Source organism: Apostichopus japonicus, chromosome 14 (genome assembly GCF_037975245.1).
Source record: "Apostichopus japonicus isolate 1M-3 chromosome 14, ASM3797524v1, whole genome shotgun sequence".
Lineage (NCBI taxonomy): Eukaryota > Metazoa > Echinodermata > Holothuroidea > Aspidochirotida > Stichopodidae > Apostichopus > Apostichopus japonicus.
This window is the reverse complement of record NC_092574.1, coordinates 8,511,282-8,530,875: the sequence shown is the minus strand read 5'-3', so window position 1 is coordinate 8,530,875 and position 19,594 is coordinate 8,511,282. Positions and strand designations below refer to the sequence as shown.

The 19,594-nt window shown below is 38.6% G+C and overlaps 1 protein-coding gene across 2 annotated transcripts in view; it reads right to left on the bottom strand.

Annotated features, from left to right (window-relative positions):
• Positions 1 to 16,843, bottom strand: part of LOC139979609 (glutathione S-transferase C-terminal domain-containing protein-like) — a 35,088-nt gene extending 18,245 nt beyond the window's left edge. Inside the window, exons 1-6 of one of the 2 annotated variants that reach the window (XR_011797238.1) lie at positions 16,670 to 16,843; positions 14,884 to 15,417; positions 12,758 to 13,914; positions 9,355 to 9,500; positions 7,269 to 7,421; positions 5,634 to 5,807 (exon numbers count right to left, since the gene is read on the bottom strand). Coding sequence is in view for 1 of the 2 variants with exons in the window: in XM_071990579.1 (XP_071846680.1) it covers positions 5,634 to 5,807; positions 7,306 to 7,421; positions 9,355 to 9,500; positions 12,758 to 13,914; positions 14,884 to 15,366 (2,076 nt within the window). In the remaining variant the exon portion in view is untranslated. The remainder of the gene's footprint in view (positions 1 to 5,633; positions 5,808 to 7,268; positions 7,422 to 9,354; positions 9,501 to 12,757; positions 13,915 to 14,883; positions 15,418 to 16,669) is intronic. The other variant, XM_071990579.1, reaches the window with a different exon arrangement.
• Positions 16,844 to 19,594: the final 2,751 nt, after the last annotated feature.

Here is a 19,594-nt window from a genome sequence, read left to right as displayed (position 1 = left end):
GATCAACCACTCTCTGACATATCCCCTCCCCCTCCCAGTCCACTCCCTCCCCACCCCACCACCCCCCCACCGGTAGAAGAAATAATTATATTTACGGCTCAACGTTGGATACTGCAAATTTTGCCTCAAGGCAGACAATTATTAATTATCACCCAAGACAGCCTCTGTTAACACTTCTTAACTAATGTTAGACTTCTGATGATTATCAATGTTACCACATATTCAATGTTACCACATGGTCACATAAACTAAAACCGGAATTTGAACCTGACAGGTTACGTCGTGCATGATCACATTCTGTGGTAAAATGAGTCGATCTGGCCGTGTTAACAAGATGTCGAAGGATGCTTGATCATGAGATGCATACAGATCGCTCGATCCATCAGGTGCAGCGGAGCCTAAATTTAGATGTCACTTACCGACCTACGAAAAGTCTGTCGGAACACCGAGTGATACATTCCAGGGAATAATTTAGTCTCACATTTTTCAAGGTTTATGAACTGTATTTCTTATGAAATACTGAAGAAAAAAAACGCAAACAAAAGCGAGATGTTGCTCCATTTAATGACTGCTATATGAATAATCTTCCATTAATGTAGCAATTTGCCCATTTTGCATAGCATTTTTGCTCTATGATAAGTGGATAATTGCACAGCCGTAGCCATGGATTACTTGCTTTATATGATATGACCATTAGCAGGCGCGTATCCAGGGGGGGGCGTTGGGGGCGCGCGCCCCCCGGGTAAGAAAAAGAGGAGAGGAAAAAAAAGAGAAGAAAAAAGGAAAAAAGAGGGGAAAAAAGAGGAGGAGGAGAGGAAGGAAGGGAAAAGAAAAAGAAGAGAGAAAAAGGAGAAAAGGAGGGAGTAAAAGAAAAATGCCAAGACCTCAGGAAGAGAAAGAGGAACAGTGACATCATTACAGCACTGATCCCTATTATATACACAGGGTAGCCAGTGACGGATCAAGGATTTGGGAAGGGGCATGTGCCTCACCCTACCCCTTACACCGACAACTCCATTTTTGACGTTTCCATTTTCCCTTGTTTTCACTCATGATCTATATATATATACTATATATGGTCTATCATAACGCGTGTGTGTGTATATACGACAATTGTAGAATTGTGCTATGAAACCAACTGTGGCTGGTCTCGAACTCGACCGTGTCATCTGGGAACATGACGCATTTCGGGAAAGGGCGACTGCCCCCCCCCCCTTTCAGCATATTTTTTTTTATGATATCGCTAGTAATTTCAAAATAGAAAGTGCTTAGATGCAACTTACAAGGCCTGGGAAGTGTCATTTCCAGCGATCTGGGAGGCATTTTTGGCCAAAATTTGCTTGTACACTTCGCGCCAACAAATGGTCCTGGGTAGTGCCATTTCCAGTGATCTGGGAGGCATTGTCGGCCAAAATTTTCTTGTACGCTTCGCGCCAATTTATGGTGGCGCTACGCTTAGATAATTTGCCTACAGGCTTCGCCCCTCCCTTGGCAAATTCCTCGCTACGTGCCTGTTCGAATTTGTAAAGCAAACAGCAGATATCACATCATATCAGTGAGCATGAAAATGGCGTTCCAGGATGAAAAGCCTCAAAACTGTCCGACTTGCCCGAAAAAAATAACCAAACATTTTCCCGCGCTCCGCGCGCATTCAACATGTAAATGTCAATACCATATAAGCAAGCATCGGTTATTACATCGCATGCCATCGTGTACCAAACGAAATGTCTTATGTAGATGGAGAAAAAGCATGGAGGTCCAATTATGTCAAAACTCTCTTTTACATTAGTAATGGCGAATTAGGGGCTGCAACCCCCCCCCCCCCGCCTCCTACGCCTATGTGTGTAGTGTTCGGTTGAAGGAAATATCTGCTATTTTTTCATTTCCTTTAACGTTTTATAATAGCCGTTATAAGAGGTTTTAATATTTGTACACCAATAAATTAACTGTGTCTGAATTTTCGAAAATTTCTGACCAACATTCTTCATCACACTTCCCTCTACTCGTGCAATTTTGACCGGTCTGTTAGGGGTTGAAGGAGGTTTTTCTATATTGGTTGTCCATAGATGAAATTTTGTACAACATTATGGGTATGTTTTGAAGTGAGTTTATTCACGAGAAATGTGAATTTTCAAATTCTGAACAAATAATGGGCTTAAAACCTTGAAAAGTGGGGCTGACGGGTAATGTGGGCCGCGACGTGTCACCTACAAAAGCAATGATCCACAGGACATGCGATGAGGTCGAACATGATGTGTGACTGGTGACAATCTTCAAAAAGGGTATGGATGGAAAAAACCTATTGGGAAAGACTTGGTTCTCAGGCCAAAAGTGTACATCTGGTTGGTCGTTTTCAAGCCCGAGAAGTGCCATTTCCGGTGATCTGGGTGGTATCAATAAATTTTCTTGTAAGCTGCGCGCCAACCGATGGTGGCGCTCCGCTTAGATAGTAATTCGCGCCCCCCCGGGTTAGAAAATCCTGGGTACGCCCCTGATTAGTCCTTTGTGCCATTAATGACTAACAACGGCATATGTGAATGCTCTCAGCCCGTACCAAATATCCACTCAAATCGCCCACATACAATCTTATTCGTATGCTTAGTTCAGGATAACAAACACGCAGTCTCCGGTTATATTTTACTTGACTCATCAATATACACATTAAATTATTATAATTTAAAGTTCTATGCACTTCGATTCGCTTCTCTATCCTCCCCCCCGGGCAGCTGTATGTATGGAATACAAGATATTACCATAAATCACAAATCCAAATATTAAAAATTTATAAAGTAGCAAAACTTTCAATTATAACTTTTACCGGAACATTAAACGTTACTAAATCACTGATCAACACAAATATTTATCCAACAGGGGATAAATCAAAGAAGAAAATGAGATTAATAAACAGAAATATCACAGCACGTGAAGAAAACAAGATAAATAGTAAAGCAGATAAAAATCTTTCACCAGCCCATATCTTAGGCAAACCCCTAATTGAAGCATGTGCAATGATCATAAAACATGAGCAAAGTGGGGGTTATACAGGAATAAAAACATATAAGATTAACACACAACCAGAAAATGAAAATGTTTTAATAGTGGTAATACGATATACCTAAACATATTCATAGTGTGGTGAGCCATACATTTTAATATTCATGAACTTGTGCACACCAAAATAAAGAGGATTATCTATTGAATAAGCCTATCATCAACTGACATCATTTTACCATGTCATGTACTAAACTGGACAAGCGGTTGAAGCTCTAGATAAATTGCCATTTTAAGAATTTTACGTTAAGCCCAGCAGCAGACTCATCAATATGCATGAGATGGGAACCACAAACAATAGGGCATATCTACACATCATAGAGCATCGACCTACTGTACCAAGCTTGACATTGACTCAACTTGTGCTTCTTGAGATATCGTGTTTACAAGCTGGCCGTTACATACACACACAGACACCCACCCACACGCTGACACCAGCACAGTTGGAAAGGTTATTTGATCCTTCTGCATCATAACCATAAACAACAATATTTTTGATTTTGTAATTCCATTGATTTTTTTCCCTAAAGAATTTGTCACACCCGCATTGCAAATACCCAATAGCCTTGTACCACTTATCATTCCATATGCGACTTTATACTTGACACACACACAATTAAGTTTGCCTTGATTACGCACAAGACAATCTGTTCCACACAAGCTGAGTAATAATTCAAATGTTTTTTAAATAATGTTTCACTTGTCACACTCGCATAGCAAGTACCCAATAGCCTTGTACCACTTTATATCATTCCATGGGGGACTTACTTGACACACACACAATTAACTTTGCCTTCATTATGCACAAGACAATCTGTTTTAGTTTTAGAATTAGACATAAGGTATTAACAAACGATGTGATCATAAAAAGTACTGTAGTATTGTTGAGAGGGTTAGTTACAAATATTTAGGGGTTTTAATTGGTGATAAGTTAAATTGGGGTGAACACATAGACTATGTTGAAAAAAGGCTAAAACCAAGATTATACTGCTTACGTAAGCTGAATTCTTTTAATATAAATCCAGATTTTCTCGCCATCTTCTATAACTCCATTATCTGTAGTGTTTGGACCTAAATTGTATTACTTCCTGGGGAGGTAATGCGGGAAGAACCAGCATAAAGGTTCTGGATGTTGTTTATATTAAACGTGCTGGTAACATTATTAGGAAAAGTCTGCCGTCAGTGGCCTTGGTCTACGAGAATTGTGTACAATTGTGAGACAAGCTGCTGTCAATGTGGAAAGATCACAGTCACCCATTTGCACAATCATCTAACCAGCTGTATCATTGCTCGTAGAGGTAGATTGAGGTCGCTGACGTCACACACAAATAGACATCGTTCTTCGTTTATAGGCACTGCCATTATAGTGTTCACAACAAGAACTTCACGAGGTAGGGGGGGGGGTGGCATTTCCACTTAGTTGCGCTGTTGGAGCTAGTTAGTGCATATTTTGTTTAGACTGCATTTAACTGTTGTATATTATCAATGTTTTTTTGTATTTTGTATCATTCATTGTATCAATGTTCTTTGTATTTTGTATCATTCATTGTATTGCTCACCGCAGATATGTAATTTCCTTCTGGGATTCAATAAAGTTGACTTACTTACTTACTTCTACACAAGCTAAAAGTAGATAACAAACTGAGTAATAATTCAAATGTTTTTTTTAAATAATGTTTCACTTCCAGATGAAACCGTGTGTTTGGCGGATGTAGAACATATGCTAAGCATATCAAAACAAAAGTCAAAATACATGGAGGAAGAAAGTGGGATTCTATGGAAGTAGTCAGCAATGTACAGCAAGGAAGTGTAGAATTATTTAAGACAATCTTATTCAATTGACTCTGGTCTTGGGCCTCATGCAAATAACATGAATGTAGTCTTGCATTTTGATAATTCAATATTTGCAGCTGGTACAACACAGTTTTGAAACCATTTTGTGGCATATGACACATATATGTGTGAGTTTTTTGAGGTGCATTTTTTTGGGAGGAGGGGGGGGGGGAGGGTTGGTTGGTTGCAATTCTTTATTTTATTTTTGGAGATACAGTCCACACAGGTCACAGTACTATGATGTGTGGCCTTTACCTATGATATATGTGATGGAAGTTAATTATTAATTAATTAATTAACACACACAATACAAAGCCTGCCAGTGACACTGAGAGCGCGTTTTAAAGGGTGTGAAGACTCGTGCAAAAAGAAACGTCTAATGCCGGTAATCTGACCTACATTTGAATGGGGTGTAACAGAAGTGTTAGTCACCACCATCGATCCCAGAAGATACACACACACAGCTTGCTACCATCGGTAATTTAGACACAAGTGTACAGTAGTCAGTACATACAGCTGCGGTCGATACCCACAGCACAGTGTACAAACCTGAAAATCCCAACCTCATTGCTTGTAGTCCAGAAATTTATAACAAAACTTCAAACAGTTTACGTGATGAATTAACAACCAAAAATATTGAAACAAGAGGTTTTACGTACGAGTATCAAGATGATACCGATCGAACAGGATACCAAAATAAGACGTGATCATTGATTCACACTTTGGATAGAGAACGATAAAATGCTCACCCCGATATCAAAGGCTCTGTGAAAGTAATCGATATTACTTTGATAGAGGGACGCATTGGTAAGCTGAAGCGCGTTGACACGCTGCAGAGCTCTCCGTACGGATTCATCGTTGATCTCGATCATGATCACAGGACACTTGGGTAACAAGTAGGCTAGAATGATACCGACATGACCCTGAGAACAACAATGGAGAAACAAAGGAAAAGGAAAGGTGTTTTTTAAACAGGAAAACATTCAGAGAGAGAAAGAATGAAAACCTCACAATATACTAAACTTGTTTGAAGTGAAGATATATTCACAGAAGGAAGAATGGACCTTGTCTAAAACCACCAACCACCAAGGTACCCTGTCTGCTTGATACAAGAAACATTTCCGGGCATATTGTGAGGACATACATACCTGAAACTTGCGTTTTGATTACAACTTGATCAAACCTTTGTACCATTAAGCTAATTAATACGGGCAATTGTCTTTCAGCAGACATGCCGCACATTCCTAGACCACCAATATAGAGAGGGGAAAAGAACAGGAGAGGATGGTGGGGTGGGGTGGGGTAGGGTGGGTGGGGTGGGGTGGGGATAGGGGTAGTTAGTAGTTACATGTTCCTTCTAAAGCAGGAGTAGGGACAAATTGAGTTTACAGAGCTAAGTGCACTTGGTATGTATCTACAGTACTCCCATGGAAGAAAAATTCGACAGATAGCATAATTATTTATTGAAAAGGAAAAAAATCAGAAATTTAAAGTTTGAATATCCTGGAACACAAGTAGGAACTATGTATGCAAACTTTCAGGAATTTTCCTTCCTATATACTAAGGTTTCAGGGGTCCACCATAACAATAGGGTATTGAACCCTTCTCACAGGCTGCAGAACTAAATCTGCTGGAGAGAGAGGGGTCTGATAAAAGAGTCCATGTCCAAATATATATATAAATGCACGAATGTCCAAAAAGTTGATTGAAAGTTGCTGAAAACCTGAATGCGCTGTTTGATCCGTAATGTAAACATGGACCATCAGGCACACAGGTCACAGGTTGAAAAAAATGGCAACATCCAGTCACAACTATTTTACCACTGTACCTCACAAGCAGATCAAGACTTTATTTAGCTCATTACGGGAGTTGTTTAATACAAAGCATTCTATACAAGATATCATACCATTGCTTCTCTGTTTTATTTGCCATTGCCTAGAGCAGTATTTTCTTTCAAGTGCATATCAACTGCACCTGATAGAGTTTTGAAAGAGATCATTTTTTATTTAAATATAATCAAGATTAAAGCAATCCATCTCTCACCATAATGCTATTTTTTTTTTACACCAATGTAGTTTCTATTTTCCTCATACCTAAATTGAAAAAAATTGTTTACAAAAGACTATGAGATACCTTCTAACGGTGATCAAATCGCCCGTCCCCCTCCCCAAATGGTTAGTTGTATCTCTGTCAAAGGTCACAGCAGATCACATAATACAACACATAAAATATCCCTGAGCCAAAGAAAAACAACTGTTATAGTTGTAGTGAACCATTTTATAATAACATCAATTTTCAAAACCACAACAGGGAAAATAAGAACAGCATGAAGGCTTCATCTCAACATAGTATCATGTGATGGAAACAAAATAATTAAGACTTACTTTGACTTAAATACTTGATTAGTTCAAAAACACTTACACCTCCACTACAGAAATCAACAATGGTGTCACCGTCTTGTACTATCGCCATCACCATGGTTACTAAATTTTCAATTTGTTGATGTTTTTTCAAAAGCCTGTCTGCTGGCACCTCACCTGTAGAAAACACACACACACACATAATAACAAAATGAAAAGATATTTTAATACCCATACAAAAATGGACCCTTCCATATGGCAATGAACAATTAGAACTGGCACCCATTACCTCCCTTCCATGTACAACTTCTACACCCCCCCCCCTTCTAATCAACTAACCATTGTTAGCCAGTTTCTTAGAAAACTTTAATGAATATTGATGCAACATCTGCTTAAATAGCATTTCGACTGAATAAGACAGCTATAATAATAATAACAATAATAATCAGCAGCTATTTTTACGACCCTGAAGCGCCCCCGCAAATAATGTGGGAGAAGCCCGCAATATCAGCAGATATAATGATACCCGGGCAGGTCATATTCAGGTGGGATTTTCATCCAAGAGCCCATCTACAGTTTTCCCATCTGAAATGACTTTCTGAATTGAAAAAGTTCCCAAACATTTGAGTCAAAATGTTGAATTGGAAGCCACCCCACTTAAGTAAGTAAGTGAGTTGTAATCCATAATTAAGCCCTTACGGGTTTCTCCCAAATTTGTGGTCGCCTAAGTGTCGTAAAGATAACTGCTGATTATTATTGCTAGTTAAATTTTTACGAATGAGTGGATCTATTAAGTTCCGAACTATTAAGAATCCATCATCGTAATAGATCAGTTCATGTATTCCTTCTACCCATGGTTAACAGTGCATGCTGAAGAAGGAGGAGGACTTAAATATTCAGCAGTCTGTCACCAGCAACGCAAAATGTACTTCACAACCAGCCTTGTTGTCTTTTGATTACCCGCAGAATAATATTTTTCTTCAAAATAAAAATTGTAACTAGTCAAATGTTGTCACTCTTGTGTACAACAAGTCTGACATTTCCATTAGCTTTTCCATTAGACATTTCCATTATAAACTCACTACTCTCTTCAATTCACACCTCCTTTCACCTCTTACAAAAGTTGTGTTATTATTAAGTGTTCGCTCATCTCAGTTAATAATGCATCTGGTGACACGGATGTGCTATGCAAAATGTTTGGGTAATTTGTTCAAGAAAGTTCAACCATGTATGTGTTGTTTTTTTTTTCTTAAATTAGGAACCATAATATTTTATAAGAGACTACAACTCAGAGTCTTCAAAACTGCCACATAAAATTTGAACACTAAATTATTCCATGCAATCACACTCAGAAGCAAACAGTTATCACAGCAGAACTTGTATGACATATGAGTACTTTCTTTTTACCAGAAAGCCAAAAGGCTTTGTGACTCCTTGGCCACAGGAAATAGTTATTTTTTATGGTTCATCTACTTGGTATAAGGCATCCACAAGCTAAATATGATACATCTTAATGTTACCCTTCTTGAGATATTGTGTTTACAAGTTTTCCACAGTTTGACCTAGAGCTGGTAACCCTAAAATGACCTTCGACCTCTATCATAAACAATATTGCTTTAACTCAATATGGGGCATCCACACACTAAGTATCAGATTCATTACTGTTTCCCTTCTTGGGATATCGTATTCACAAGGTTTTCACAGTTTGACCTCTGGTGACCCCAAAATGACCTTTCACCTCCTACAAAAACAATAGGGTTCTTGTACTCAATATGGGACATCCACACTCAAAGTAAGACCTCACTCAAGGTTACCCTTCTTGAGATATCATGTTCACAAGCAGCGTCACATACAGACACACACACACACGCCATCACCATTGCATAGGTTCCTTTAGCCATCAGCAAATTTGGAATCAAAATTGAGGGTATTTCCTTCAACAGTTGGAGTGGAACTAGACTCATCAATCCTACTAACGAAATACAATTCTGCAGTTTTATTCTTAGAATTTTATTAATGATTTGTACAGTACTAAAAAAATAACCATACTTAATTTAATAATACAAAACTTTGCTTTGATCTACATCTTTCATGTCAAATCGGAACTAACCTTGCTGAGGGCTGACCGCTGCAGGCAAGGCTGACCAGTCTATGCCAGTTGTCAAGACATCTTCAGGATGACTGAAGCCGATGGTCTCTTCAAGTTTGAGTAACAACGAGGGCAGCTTCCTCTTCACGGCGTGATTTCTAGCTTTCCTAGTTATGAAAGACATCATCAAAGAGATAAAACTGGGTCACAAGATCAGAATATTCTTTCACTGCATTCATTCATGGTGCGCCCTTCATAATTAAAAAAAAATAATAATCACAAATATGACGCATTGTCAAGGAGCATCATGAGTCAGGGGGACACATCTCAAGTCTTCACCTTTCTTTGAAAAAAAAAATGAGAATTAGTCTTTATTCTTATTCTTCATGACGTATTTACCCAGACCCCCAATTGATCCCCTGGGACTGTACCCTCTAACACACACACACATGTCACACCCAACCCCCTCTTGTCAGGCCTACTGGATGTCACAAAATGTTATGATACCTATTTACTTCTCCCATTCCAGCGCTTCATACTGACTCAGTCGAAATACCAAAATACAAATTCCGTCACTTACGTGTAACATCTCAGTCTAGAAGCCTGCAAAATGTTAAAAAACAAACAATTCCTTCCTTATTTAAAATGAGAACAAATTGAGGTTTCATGCTCAAGATTTAATGTTGATTCGGAATTGAAGTCTATAATTCTCCGTTCATCTTTTGCACAAAATGTATGAAATAATCGTCGTCATCGGTACCATTTGAAAATTTAGATTTGTGCCATCTTGTCCTCACTTGCAAGTCTGATGTTCCATCATTGCCCCATCATTGCCCCCATCCCCCTGTCCCTTCTGCCCCCATAACCCTGTCCCTTCTGCCCCCATCCCCCTGTCCCCTCTAAACAAAGTTAATAGCCTACCAATTGAGGGCATACTGTATATATGCCATGCTCCTTCTCAAAACTATATTACACCCTGACACAATATAGTTGCCATGACGATCAGAGCTTGTTACGTTCTCTTTTGAAACAAAACAATCAACCAAGAGCCAGTGTTTCTAGAACCATTACATGAATGTTAAACAATGTTATAATAATACAATATAGATCTGCCCAATGAAACAGTTGAATTGAGATAATTTCTTTAATCTATTCTTCTACCATAATTTCTCTTCACCCTTTTTCTGTACCAAACTGGCCTTGGAATCTTGCGAGTGAGCAATTTGATGGTCAATGACTTAATCATCTTTAATCATCGTCACCTGTTTTTGAAAGCTCCGTCCGAGAAGTTTATGACTAAATATTCTACAGCAGACAGTGACTTTGATGGATACAATTCCTGTTGTTTATCAATACAGTACTTTAAATCAAGGACATTTTTACGTCCCCCCCATCGTCAATAAACACTCGCAAATTCCAATGTATTAAAGTGTACTTTTCAATATCAACTTCGATATTACTTGAGATGAAAAAGTGCTTTTATTAGGATCCCAACTTGAGACATCTACTGATAGAGTATGCAAGTTATTATCTTGCTGGTCTTACGCTACTGTCATCGTTAAATTTATATTGAATTGATATTAGCTCCACTCATTATTTATTGGGCTCTCATTATAACGCTCTGAACTACAGTAAACTGAGAGTCGGCTTATCAATTGCCACTCACTTAAAGGGGGTGTCCACTGACCAAGAAATCACAATGGAGAAGGACACATCTAAGGCATCGAAAAAAACAAATTAGGCCTCCTAGAGGGTGGCCGCTGGCATGATATCAAAATGGAGGGCACATCCAGAGGCGATGAGAGCCAGGTAATTTCATCGTAATCTCTGGATCTGATCTCCACTGAATGGAAAGCTTTCACACTATGGAGTTAATCTCATTGAGCAGAGGATCAGATCCAGATCAGATCCCTGCTCTAGATCTAGTTTTGAAAGCTTTCTTAGAAGGTTAGCAACCAATTTAAAGTGGTTCGTGAAAGACTGTTAAACTCTGTGATTGACATTTAGACAAAGTGGTAGACATGAGGTGTGAACTTTAATTATGCACCGAAAAATAAGAGAATAAAAATGTCTCAAAATTTTGTCTCTGATAAGATTTAAAAATAAAAACTATTACATTAACTTTTGCAACTATATTACCCATTGACTAAATTTCAAAAGAAGTTGCCCAAAAGATGTTTTTGCAACAACAAAAAAAGAGTTTTGCTATCAAGCACTAGATTATCTCAAAGTTATTTTCAATTATTGAGATAAAAACTCTGTCAGCAGACAGACAAGTACCAATTAAAGCCCTTAAAGCAGCATTTTGCGTCCTTTTCTATGATTTTTCTCAAACTCACTGACTCCACTATGCCATAACGACATACATTACTAGCTTATCTATTAAATCTTACTTCAAAAGGTGGCATAAAAGTGGCATAAAAATTTGCAACTTTCAACTTTGTTTTTCTCCAAGATATTTACCTTTGGGATCCCAATAAACCTTGCCCATAATATGAATATTTAAACACTACGACCAAACGCAAAATGCTGTTTTAAAATGCTGAGGTCCTCCTACGGATGCAAAAGAGACGACTCTCTATTTTGTGATGATGATGATGATGAATGGTTCCATCTCCCATTCAAAGGACGACTTTAGGCAGAATTTTAATCTTGATACGTCATAGACCAATGAAAACATTTTGAGAGCTGTTAATTAAAAGTTCCGATAGCTGTTAAATTTTTCATGTTATTCACCTTTAAAATACATCTCGGGACTGCTCCTTTAAGGCTAAATTGTACAAGCCTTAAAGTTAAATGTAATTCCCTTTTGTTTCATCAAATATAATAACTCAACCAAACCACATTTTTATTAACTTCATATTAAATAAAAGAGAACCCTTGGAGGGATATTCAATAGCATTCCTCCTTGAAAGTTTTCTAACCTATTGTGTGTCATTTGAGGCCAAATAAAAATCTTTTGTGTTTCCCTTTTTTGTTGATCTGTGTATTAGACTGTATAGTCCAGTCACTTTGATTGATGTAACCAGTCACTTAAAGGGTCAATCCTCAAAAATTAAAAAAGTGTGACAGAAAGTACAACATGGACTGATATCAGTTCTTTTTAATGGTCTTCAATACATTACAATTAATTTTGTGCCTATAGTCATCCTTTAACATTATCCATTCCATTCTCTTGCTATTCTGTATTTTTTTCCTCCTTTTTTTCTCTCCAAATTTGTGGTCATGTAGACAATGTACACTTAACAGGTAAATTTACTGTATGCCCTATATATAACAGTCCTTGCAATACTTGTAAGGTAATGCTAGAGAAGAGGAAGAGAGTGGGAAAGGGGTGGGCAGGGGGATAGAGGGGTTGGAGGAAGTTAGGAGCAGAAGAAGAGTGACATAAAATGAACTTTGAATCATATTTAATTATAGTTACCTTGATTTACCCTCTCCATGGTCATAGTCAACAGTGGCTGGTTTCTTGACATCCGGAATGCTCAACTTAATTTCACAATCAAAGACAAGTTCTTGAATACCACAGAGGGCAGCAGTCTCTTTTACAGAATCCAGTGACCACATTCTCTGATACCAATTGATGATGTATGGTATCATGTTTTGAAGTACTACCTTGTTGTCTATGCCAAGCCCCAGGAACACATGAACAGGAATAAAAAGGGCAATATCTACGATTGTTAGAGCAGAACCTACGGCAAACATGTGTTTTAGATGAGCTTCTTTGGAGCTCAAAGAACTAAATTTACCATGAACTTTGACCTGGGATGCCTGATCATTCGAGTCAGTATCCAGAGACAAAAGATTCATCGTGTCACGTAAATTTGGAGAGATTTCCGAATCCACTATTCCACCGTCATCTTTATCGGCATTCGTCATCGAGATATTCGACTCGTTTCCGCCAAATTGCGACGCTACCGATTTGACGACTTCCTCGGTTTCGTACCGATTGTCGACATTTTCCACTTTCGAATGTTGTTCACCAACATTTTGCTGCACGTTAGTCTCTGACACAGATCCATCTAAAGGTTGAACAGCTGTCCCCCTCTCTTGGGGCAACCCTCCCTGGGTATCATCAGATCTGCCTTCGACATTTTCGGATGTACCGTCTCTCAGAGAATTACCGCTCGCCGCTTTGTTCATTTCTCGTTTCCAACTTTCCAACGGAATGAAGAACTCTGAACTTTTGAATGTAGTCTCTGGAGGTATCTCCCCATTAGCTAACGCTCTCTTGAAGGACCTGATTGCATTCCTGTATGTCTTCTTATTTACAACCACATGTTCAGTTTTGTAACGAGAAACAAATCCCTCGGATCCTTCGCTACTCTTCCTCCCTGATCTACCCTCTTTACGAGAGGCGGCCTCCTCTTGATGACGGAGGTTAAACGTAGACACCGGAGACGACAGGTTCATTTCCAGGGTTTTTAGGGACTCCGGAATCATATTTTCTTTTACCTCTGGGACTTCACTGTTGTTAACTTTCCTCGCCTGTCGAGCGACATCGTTAGACAGATTCAAGTCCACCAACTTTGCCCAGATGTTACCATCTGCAAACGTTTTGAGGCAAACCTGTCTAAATCCCTGAAAATGTGAAAACATTAACATCATGATGAGAAATCAAGTTTAACAAACAAGAAGAAATGCAATCAACCATGTTTCACAAGAAAAGTATCGGAGCAGGAACTTACAAGAGGTTTTTTATCTCCATGTAGTGGGTGGAAGAGTCGAAAAAGAAGATTGAGGAAACGTTTGTAGTATCATTTTCATAATAAATATACACCATACACTTTAATATCCTCTTCTTCTTCCCATACAAGGGTAGTGGAAGGGGTTTGTAGCAGAAGGTGTATTAGAATATTAATACTTTATAACAAAGGGCACTAGTTATTTGGTCCACACTGCACTGCTTACATACATCAAGTTTGAGTGGTTTTATTCTTCAGACTTTACCAAATTTGGTATTTCATCCTGGTTATCTTTCATGCCTGTTTTCATTTAGGAGAACATGAAGAGAGGGTAAAAAGAGGGCTTGACTGGGTAAGGAGAAAGGGGTCTCTTCCACTGCGAACTTGTAATGTTAAAAGAAAATACGAGAGGAACTTAAACTAATTTTTGCAGAGATGCATTACCATATTTTCATGGGCAATCTCTGGAATTTTATACGTCTTTAGATGGCTTTGGAATCAGTTATTAATATGATCAGGTGGCAGTGAATATGGACAGCTTTTGGTATTCCACAACTGGTGATTGACTGTCACTCAGTGTCTAATTAGGTAGGTACACTTTAAATCCCATAGTCGAAACATGGTGTCAGAAGTGGGATGTGGGTATTATAATATCTTTCTAAATAAAATAAAAATAACACAAAAACTGTTTAGCAAACTGCTTATCCACTCAGTGTCCTAGGTAGGTACACTTTAAATCCCATAGTCATAACGTGGTGTCAGAAGTGGGATGTAGGTATAATGATAAAGAGGAATGATGTAAGAGGAAACGTCAGGCCCACTTACTTTACACAATATCTTGCTAACAATACAAAGCATATATTACCAGTAAAGCAGACAGATCTTCACTACTTTGAGACTGAGAAGTCCGTAGTACGATTCTTCTGAGGACCGTAGAGAGTCCACAACGGCAGACATTTCCCCGAGAGTCAAGGATGGCGGGTAGAATGCAGCCCTTTAAAATTTCTGAGAGTTGACTTTGACTTTTCTTCGTCACTGTCACACCCTGAGATCTTAACCAATCACACACAACTGATTGTAGCGGTCTACTCCCTGGCCCTGAACTACTGGATGAACCTATCAGCTCGGGAGACTTTGAAACTGGTTCTCCTTCAATGTTGTGATGTCTTGAAGATACTTTTGGCTCAACCACGACTACGTTGAAAGATCTAGACCGGCAGAAAACTAAACTGAATAGAGCAATGTCAGATGCAATGGATTCACTGCTTAAGATATCACTCGAAGAAACGTACAGGAGGTCCTTGGAAGCAACGCCTTCCTCGACGTTAGAAGATTGTACACTGTTCATTCTGGCTACAGCATGGCAACTCTAGATCCCTTCGAAAAGCTGGATTTAAATCTGAAATACGAGAAGAAACAAACAGTTAGAAGAGTGAGACCTAGATTTAATATTTTCACAGGAAAGCTGATTGCACAATCAACATAATTAAAGGATAAATATCATGATATTGAGTCCATCACTCACCATATTAACTATTGTTTAAATTTACGGTTCACAAACTATTGGCACCACCCAAAAGTGGGTCCTGAAACAGTTTTGGTGGGTCTCAGGATAATGCACATTTAAACACAAAGCAAATCAAACTTTTTTCAAATTTTTGCCTTTTTCTTCATTATTTGAAGGCAACACTTGATTCACTTCAGTCAAACTGTAGAACTTTATTATTATGGCAATTTTAGTAACATGCAGTATGGTCAATTTACCTTAGTCAAAGCAAGCTAGAATTTGCTCATTTTTTAATGAAGACTATTTGCAAATAATTGCATTTCAACTTGAATAACAGTTATGATATTGTAAGTATAGTTCCAGCTTGATTTACTAATCAATTGACCCATATGAATGAACTCTCTATTCCACTTGCCACATCTCCCCCTCTCCCCTCCATCATTCAAACCTCACACATCTATTCAGAACGCCTGAATATTAGCTTATATTATTAGTACATCTTGTTTAAACATAATTATAGTCTAATCATACCTCAGAATGCATCATTTGACAGATCTAATTAAGGAAGAACCCCCTCCCCTAAATCATAAATGGGAGTCATTTTCAACCACCCTTGGCCACACTCCCTCCTTTATAAAAAATAATGGAGTCACGTGCTGTTGCTTTAATATGAATAAAAACTGTTTCTACAACTTGGCAAGTTGTAGTTTGAGTTTCGAGTCACTCCAAGATGAATGTATGTCGTCCAGTTTACAGAGTTGTTGACAATTGACAATTCATTTCACGGACATTAAATATGAATCTAAGAGACTGACTTTGGTTAGCTTGCGGCTTTGATAAGCCAGTGAGGCTTCTTCGGGAGTTCCTGCTTGCAGGAGGATCTAAAATACATACATAAATGTATTAACAGTTCATTCAGCCCATAGTACAACTGGTTAGGCCTATACGTAAGTTCTAAGCATGGGTTACTCTTTGTATTGGGCTAGCCTATCTATGGCCGAGCTGAGGCCAAGTTTGCCTATGAAGCCTACTTCGTTTTCGACCAAAATGAAAACCGAAAAGAAACCATAGGGTATGGTAAGAAATAAAAGCAATAACTTATAAATACGGCTTGCTTTTGCCTTTGCACATGTTTATGACAAACCTTTGATGTATTAAATAAATTCCCTTTTCTCGCTACCATTTTTGTACAGGTCACACACACACAGGTTACGTAGTATAGAGGTAAGTACGATATTATGCTTTGATAGCAGATCAGCGAAACTGGAGAGCACGTGAACAAGTAAGTAGTCGTAGGGTATTCCCCTGCTATATAGTAAACAACTCAAAGCTGCACAAAGTGTGACCGCAGATTGAAGAGTTGGATTCATTATCAATATACCAGCCCGACCGACATACGACATTTACTAAGGTATGTGAAGACCCGAAAGAACTAAGGATATGTTATTTTCTTTTATCTACAAGTGATATATTTATTGCCTGTACTGTGAGTATCGGAAAGTCAACTTGCTCTCCTTCATTCTTCTCCCTTTTGAACCCCTTTTCCCTTATTCTTTATTAAACGTGCATAAAGTTTTCTTTCTGAGATTAGGCTACATTAGTCGGGGGATGGACTAACTTTTCTAACCACAATTTTCTGTAATTGTTTTAGCTGATTAAATGCAATAATTTAATTGTTTCTCAGAATCAGAGGGTTGTGAAATGGAATGATTGCCTCAGAAGAGATCGGTTGTGCTATTGAACACTGTCGATGGATTCATATTTACTTTTGAAAAGTATAAGCTAAACTAGCTGTAAACTCCTGTAATCTCCTGACCATTCATGAGTTTGCAACATGCATGGTTGTTATATGGTTTCCTCCGTCCCAGCTGCAGGACAAATAATAAAGGGGAAAGTGAATATAGGCCCCACTCGCTCATCAGCTAGGCGAATTAAAGTTGCGGCTCCTTATTCGGGCGACTCACAGGTATGCGGACCTTTTGGGGAGCCATTCTCCATCGAGTTCAAAATCATAATATATGCGGATACCACAAACCCCTTATGCACGATTTTCTATGGCCAGGGTAGTGTGGGTTTGCTGAACTTTGGGTGGGGGGTGGAGGGTCAACTTTAGTTTAATTAACGGTGCTAGGGTGCAAAAGTGCTGTATGTTGCATTTGGGGGATTTGCGTAGGCATGTGTCACCCCACCCCCCCCCCTCCCGTTTGAAAAAATGGATACCTTGTCGCCCAATTTCTTCACGGAATGTCGAGCTTTAGCGTCCAATCAATCATACACCTAGTTATTTTAATATGATAACAGATGATTTCATCTTCGACAAATAATGAGTGATCAAACTTAAAAATTAAAATTCATTTGCATTATAAATGGAGCATCTACGTTTACTTTTGTGTCGTGAAGGAATCAATAATGACAACTCAGGGTAAGCCTATTGTTCATCTGATCTGTCAAATAATCCCACAGTACCTGATCACTTAGAACGAACACAAGAGAGACGCATTGCTTTCTGCTTTCACTGCAAGTAGTAATTTTTTTTCACCCGATCTCACCAAGCTAAATTTAAATTGGTTAATGTTTAAGTGTCTTCCATTATCCTGGTGGGTTTAGCAGATGAATACACAGGGGCGTAGCGAGCGGGGGTGTGGGGGGTGTCACACCCCCCCCCCCAATAATTTGGTCGCTGTCGGCAAATTTTGGGCCTGTCGGCAAAAGGAGAAAAGGTGAAGAGAGCGGAAGGGGAAGAAAGAAGGAAAGCTGAATAGAGAAAGGAGAACGGGAGCTTCTTCCGTGCCAAATTTGACTTAAAATATGCACCAGATTGCATCTAAGGACGTTTCAAAACTAAAAATTTTCCAAAGGGGAGGGGGACACCCCCTCCCCTTAGACCCCTCCCCCATTTCAGTCATCACTTCCAGATCCGTCTGCAAATCAAATTCTCCACACCCCCCCCCCCAACAAAAAAACCTTCGCTACGCCCCTGTGAATACAGAAGCTGATATCTAGAGTTCGAAACCCCTCCAAAGTTAGACAATCAAATGTGACTATTTTGATATTTCCACCTTTTCCCCTCTGAGACTGGTTCGCGAGATCCTGCAAGGATCCAAAAAGTCAGGCGCTAGAACTTTTATATAAATTAAAATATATCGTATAACATCTGGTAGTGTTGACAATACATCTTTGAGCAGAACACATACTGAATGTAAAGGCACCCTCTTTTTCATTCTCGACTTCAAGAATTAATAGTCATAACACAACAATATCGTACAGTACAGCGATTTCAATTATCCAGTTCATGCACACTATAAGCCATTTGTATAAAAAAGTTTTAAAAGGTTTTAAATTGGGAGAATTACTCACGGGGCAATGTGCACTGCAGAGAAGCTGCACAGGTGCATGCATGGGGGAATCGGTGATGGTCTGTGTTCATTTTGCAAAATCATATAGAGTATTCGGCACGTGTTTTGGGAGTGTACACACATGAGTCATATCCTGGGTATATAAAGTTGTTGAAAGAGTATAGTAGTTGGTAGGAATGTTTTACTCACTTGTGATGCCTTCTTACGTGGGGTTCCTAACCCTGGATTACATAAGCTGACATGGGAAAGACTAGTCTTTATATTTGGTATCGTTAAAAAGGTAGTTTGGAATAGAAGGTGTCGAATTGTGTTTGATAAGAGAATTAAGTTGATGAAAAGTAGGTAGTGAAATTGATTAAAAGAGAAATGCAAGAGCGCATTGAAACTGATTTTAGTAGATGTTCAGAAATCAAATTTATGAAAACTTGGATTCATGGTTCGTCTTTCTGTGAAATACTGTTAAACGGGAAAGTACAATTAAGTTACCGTATTGATAGAGTGTAGATCAACTTCTTAATTTATTTTTAGCTTGTATATATAGGTAATTGTTTTCTTTCTTTCTCCTTTGTATAATCCTGTACTTATCGATTTCTGGTAATATTGTAAAGTAAAAAGTCAATAAACCGGAAGAAATTAAGAATTAGTTCTGAAGTTACTTTTCTTGCTGATGTGTTGCTTGGCGCGACGGTGTAAGCGAAAGACCTTGCGTTGCT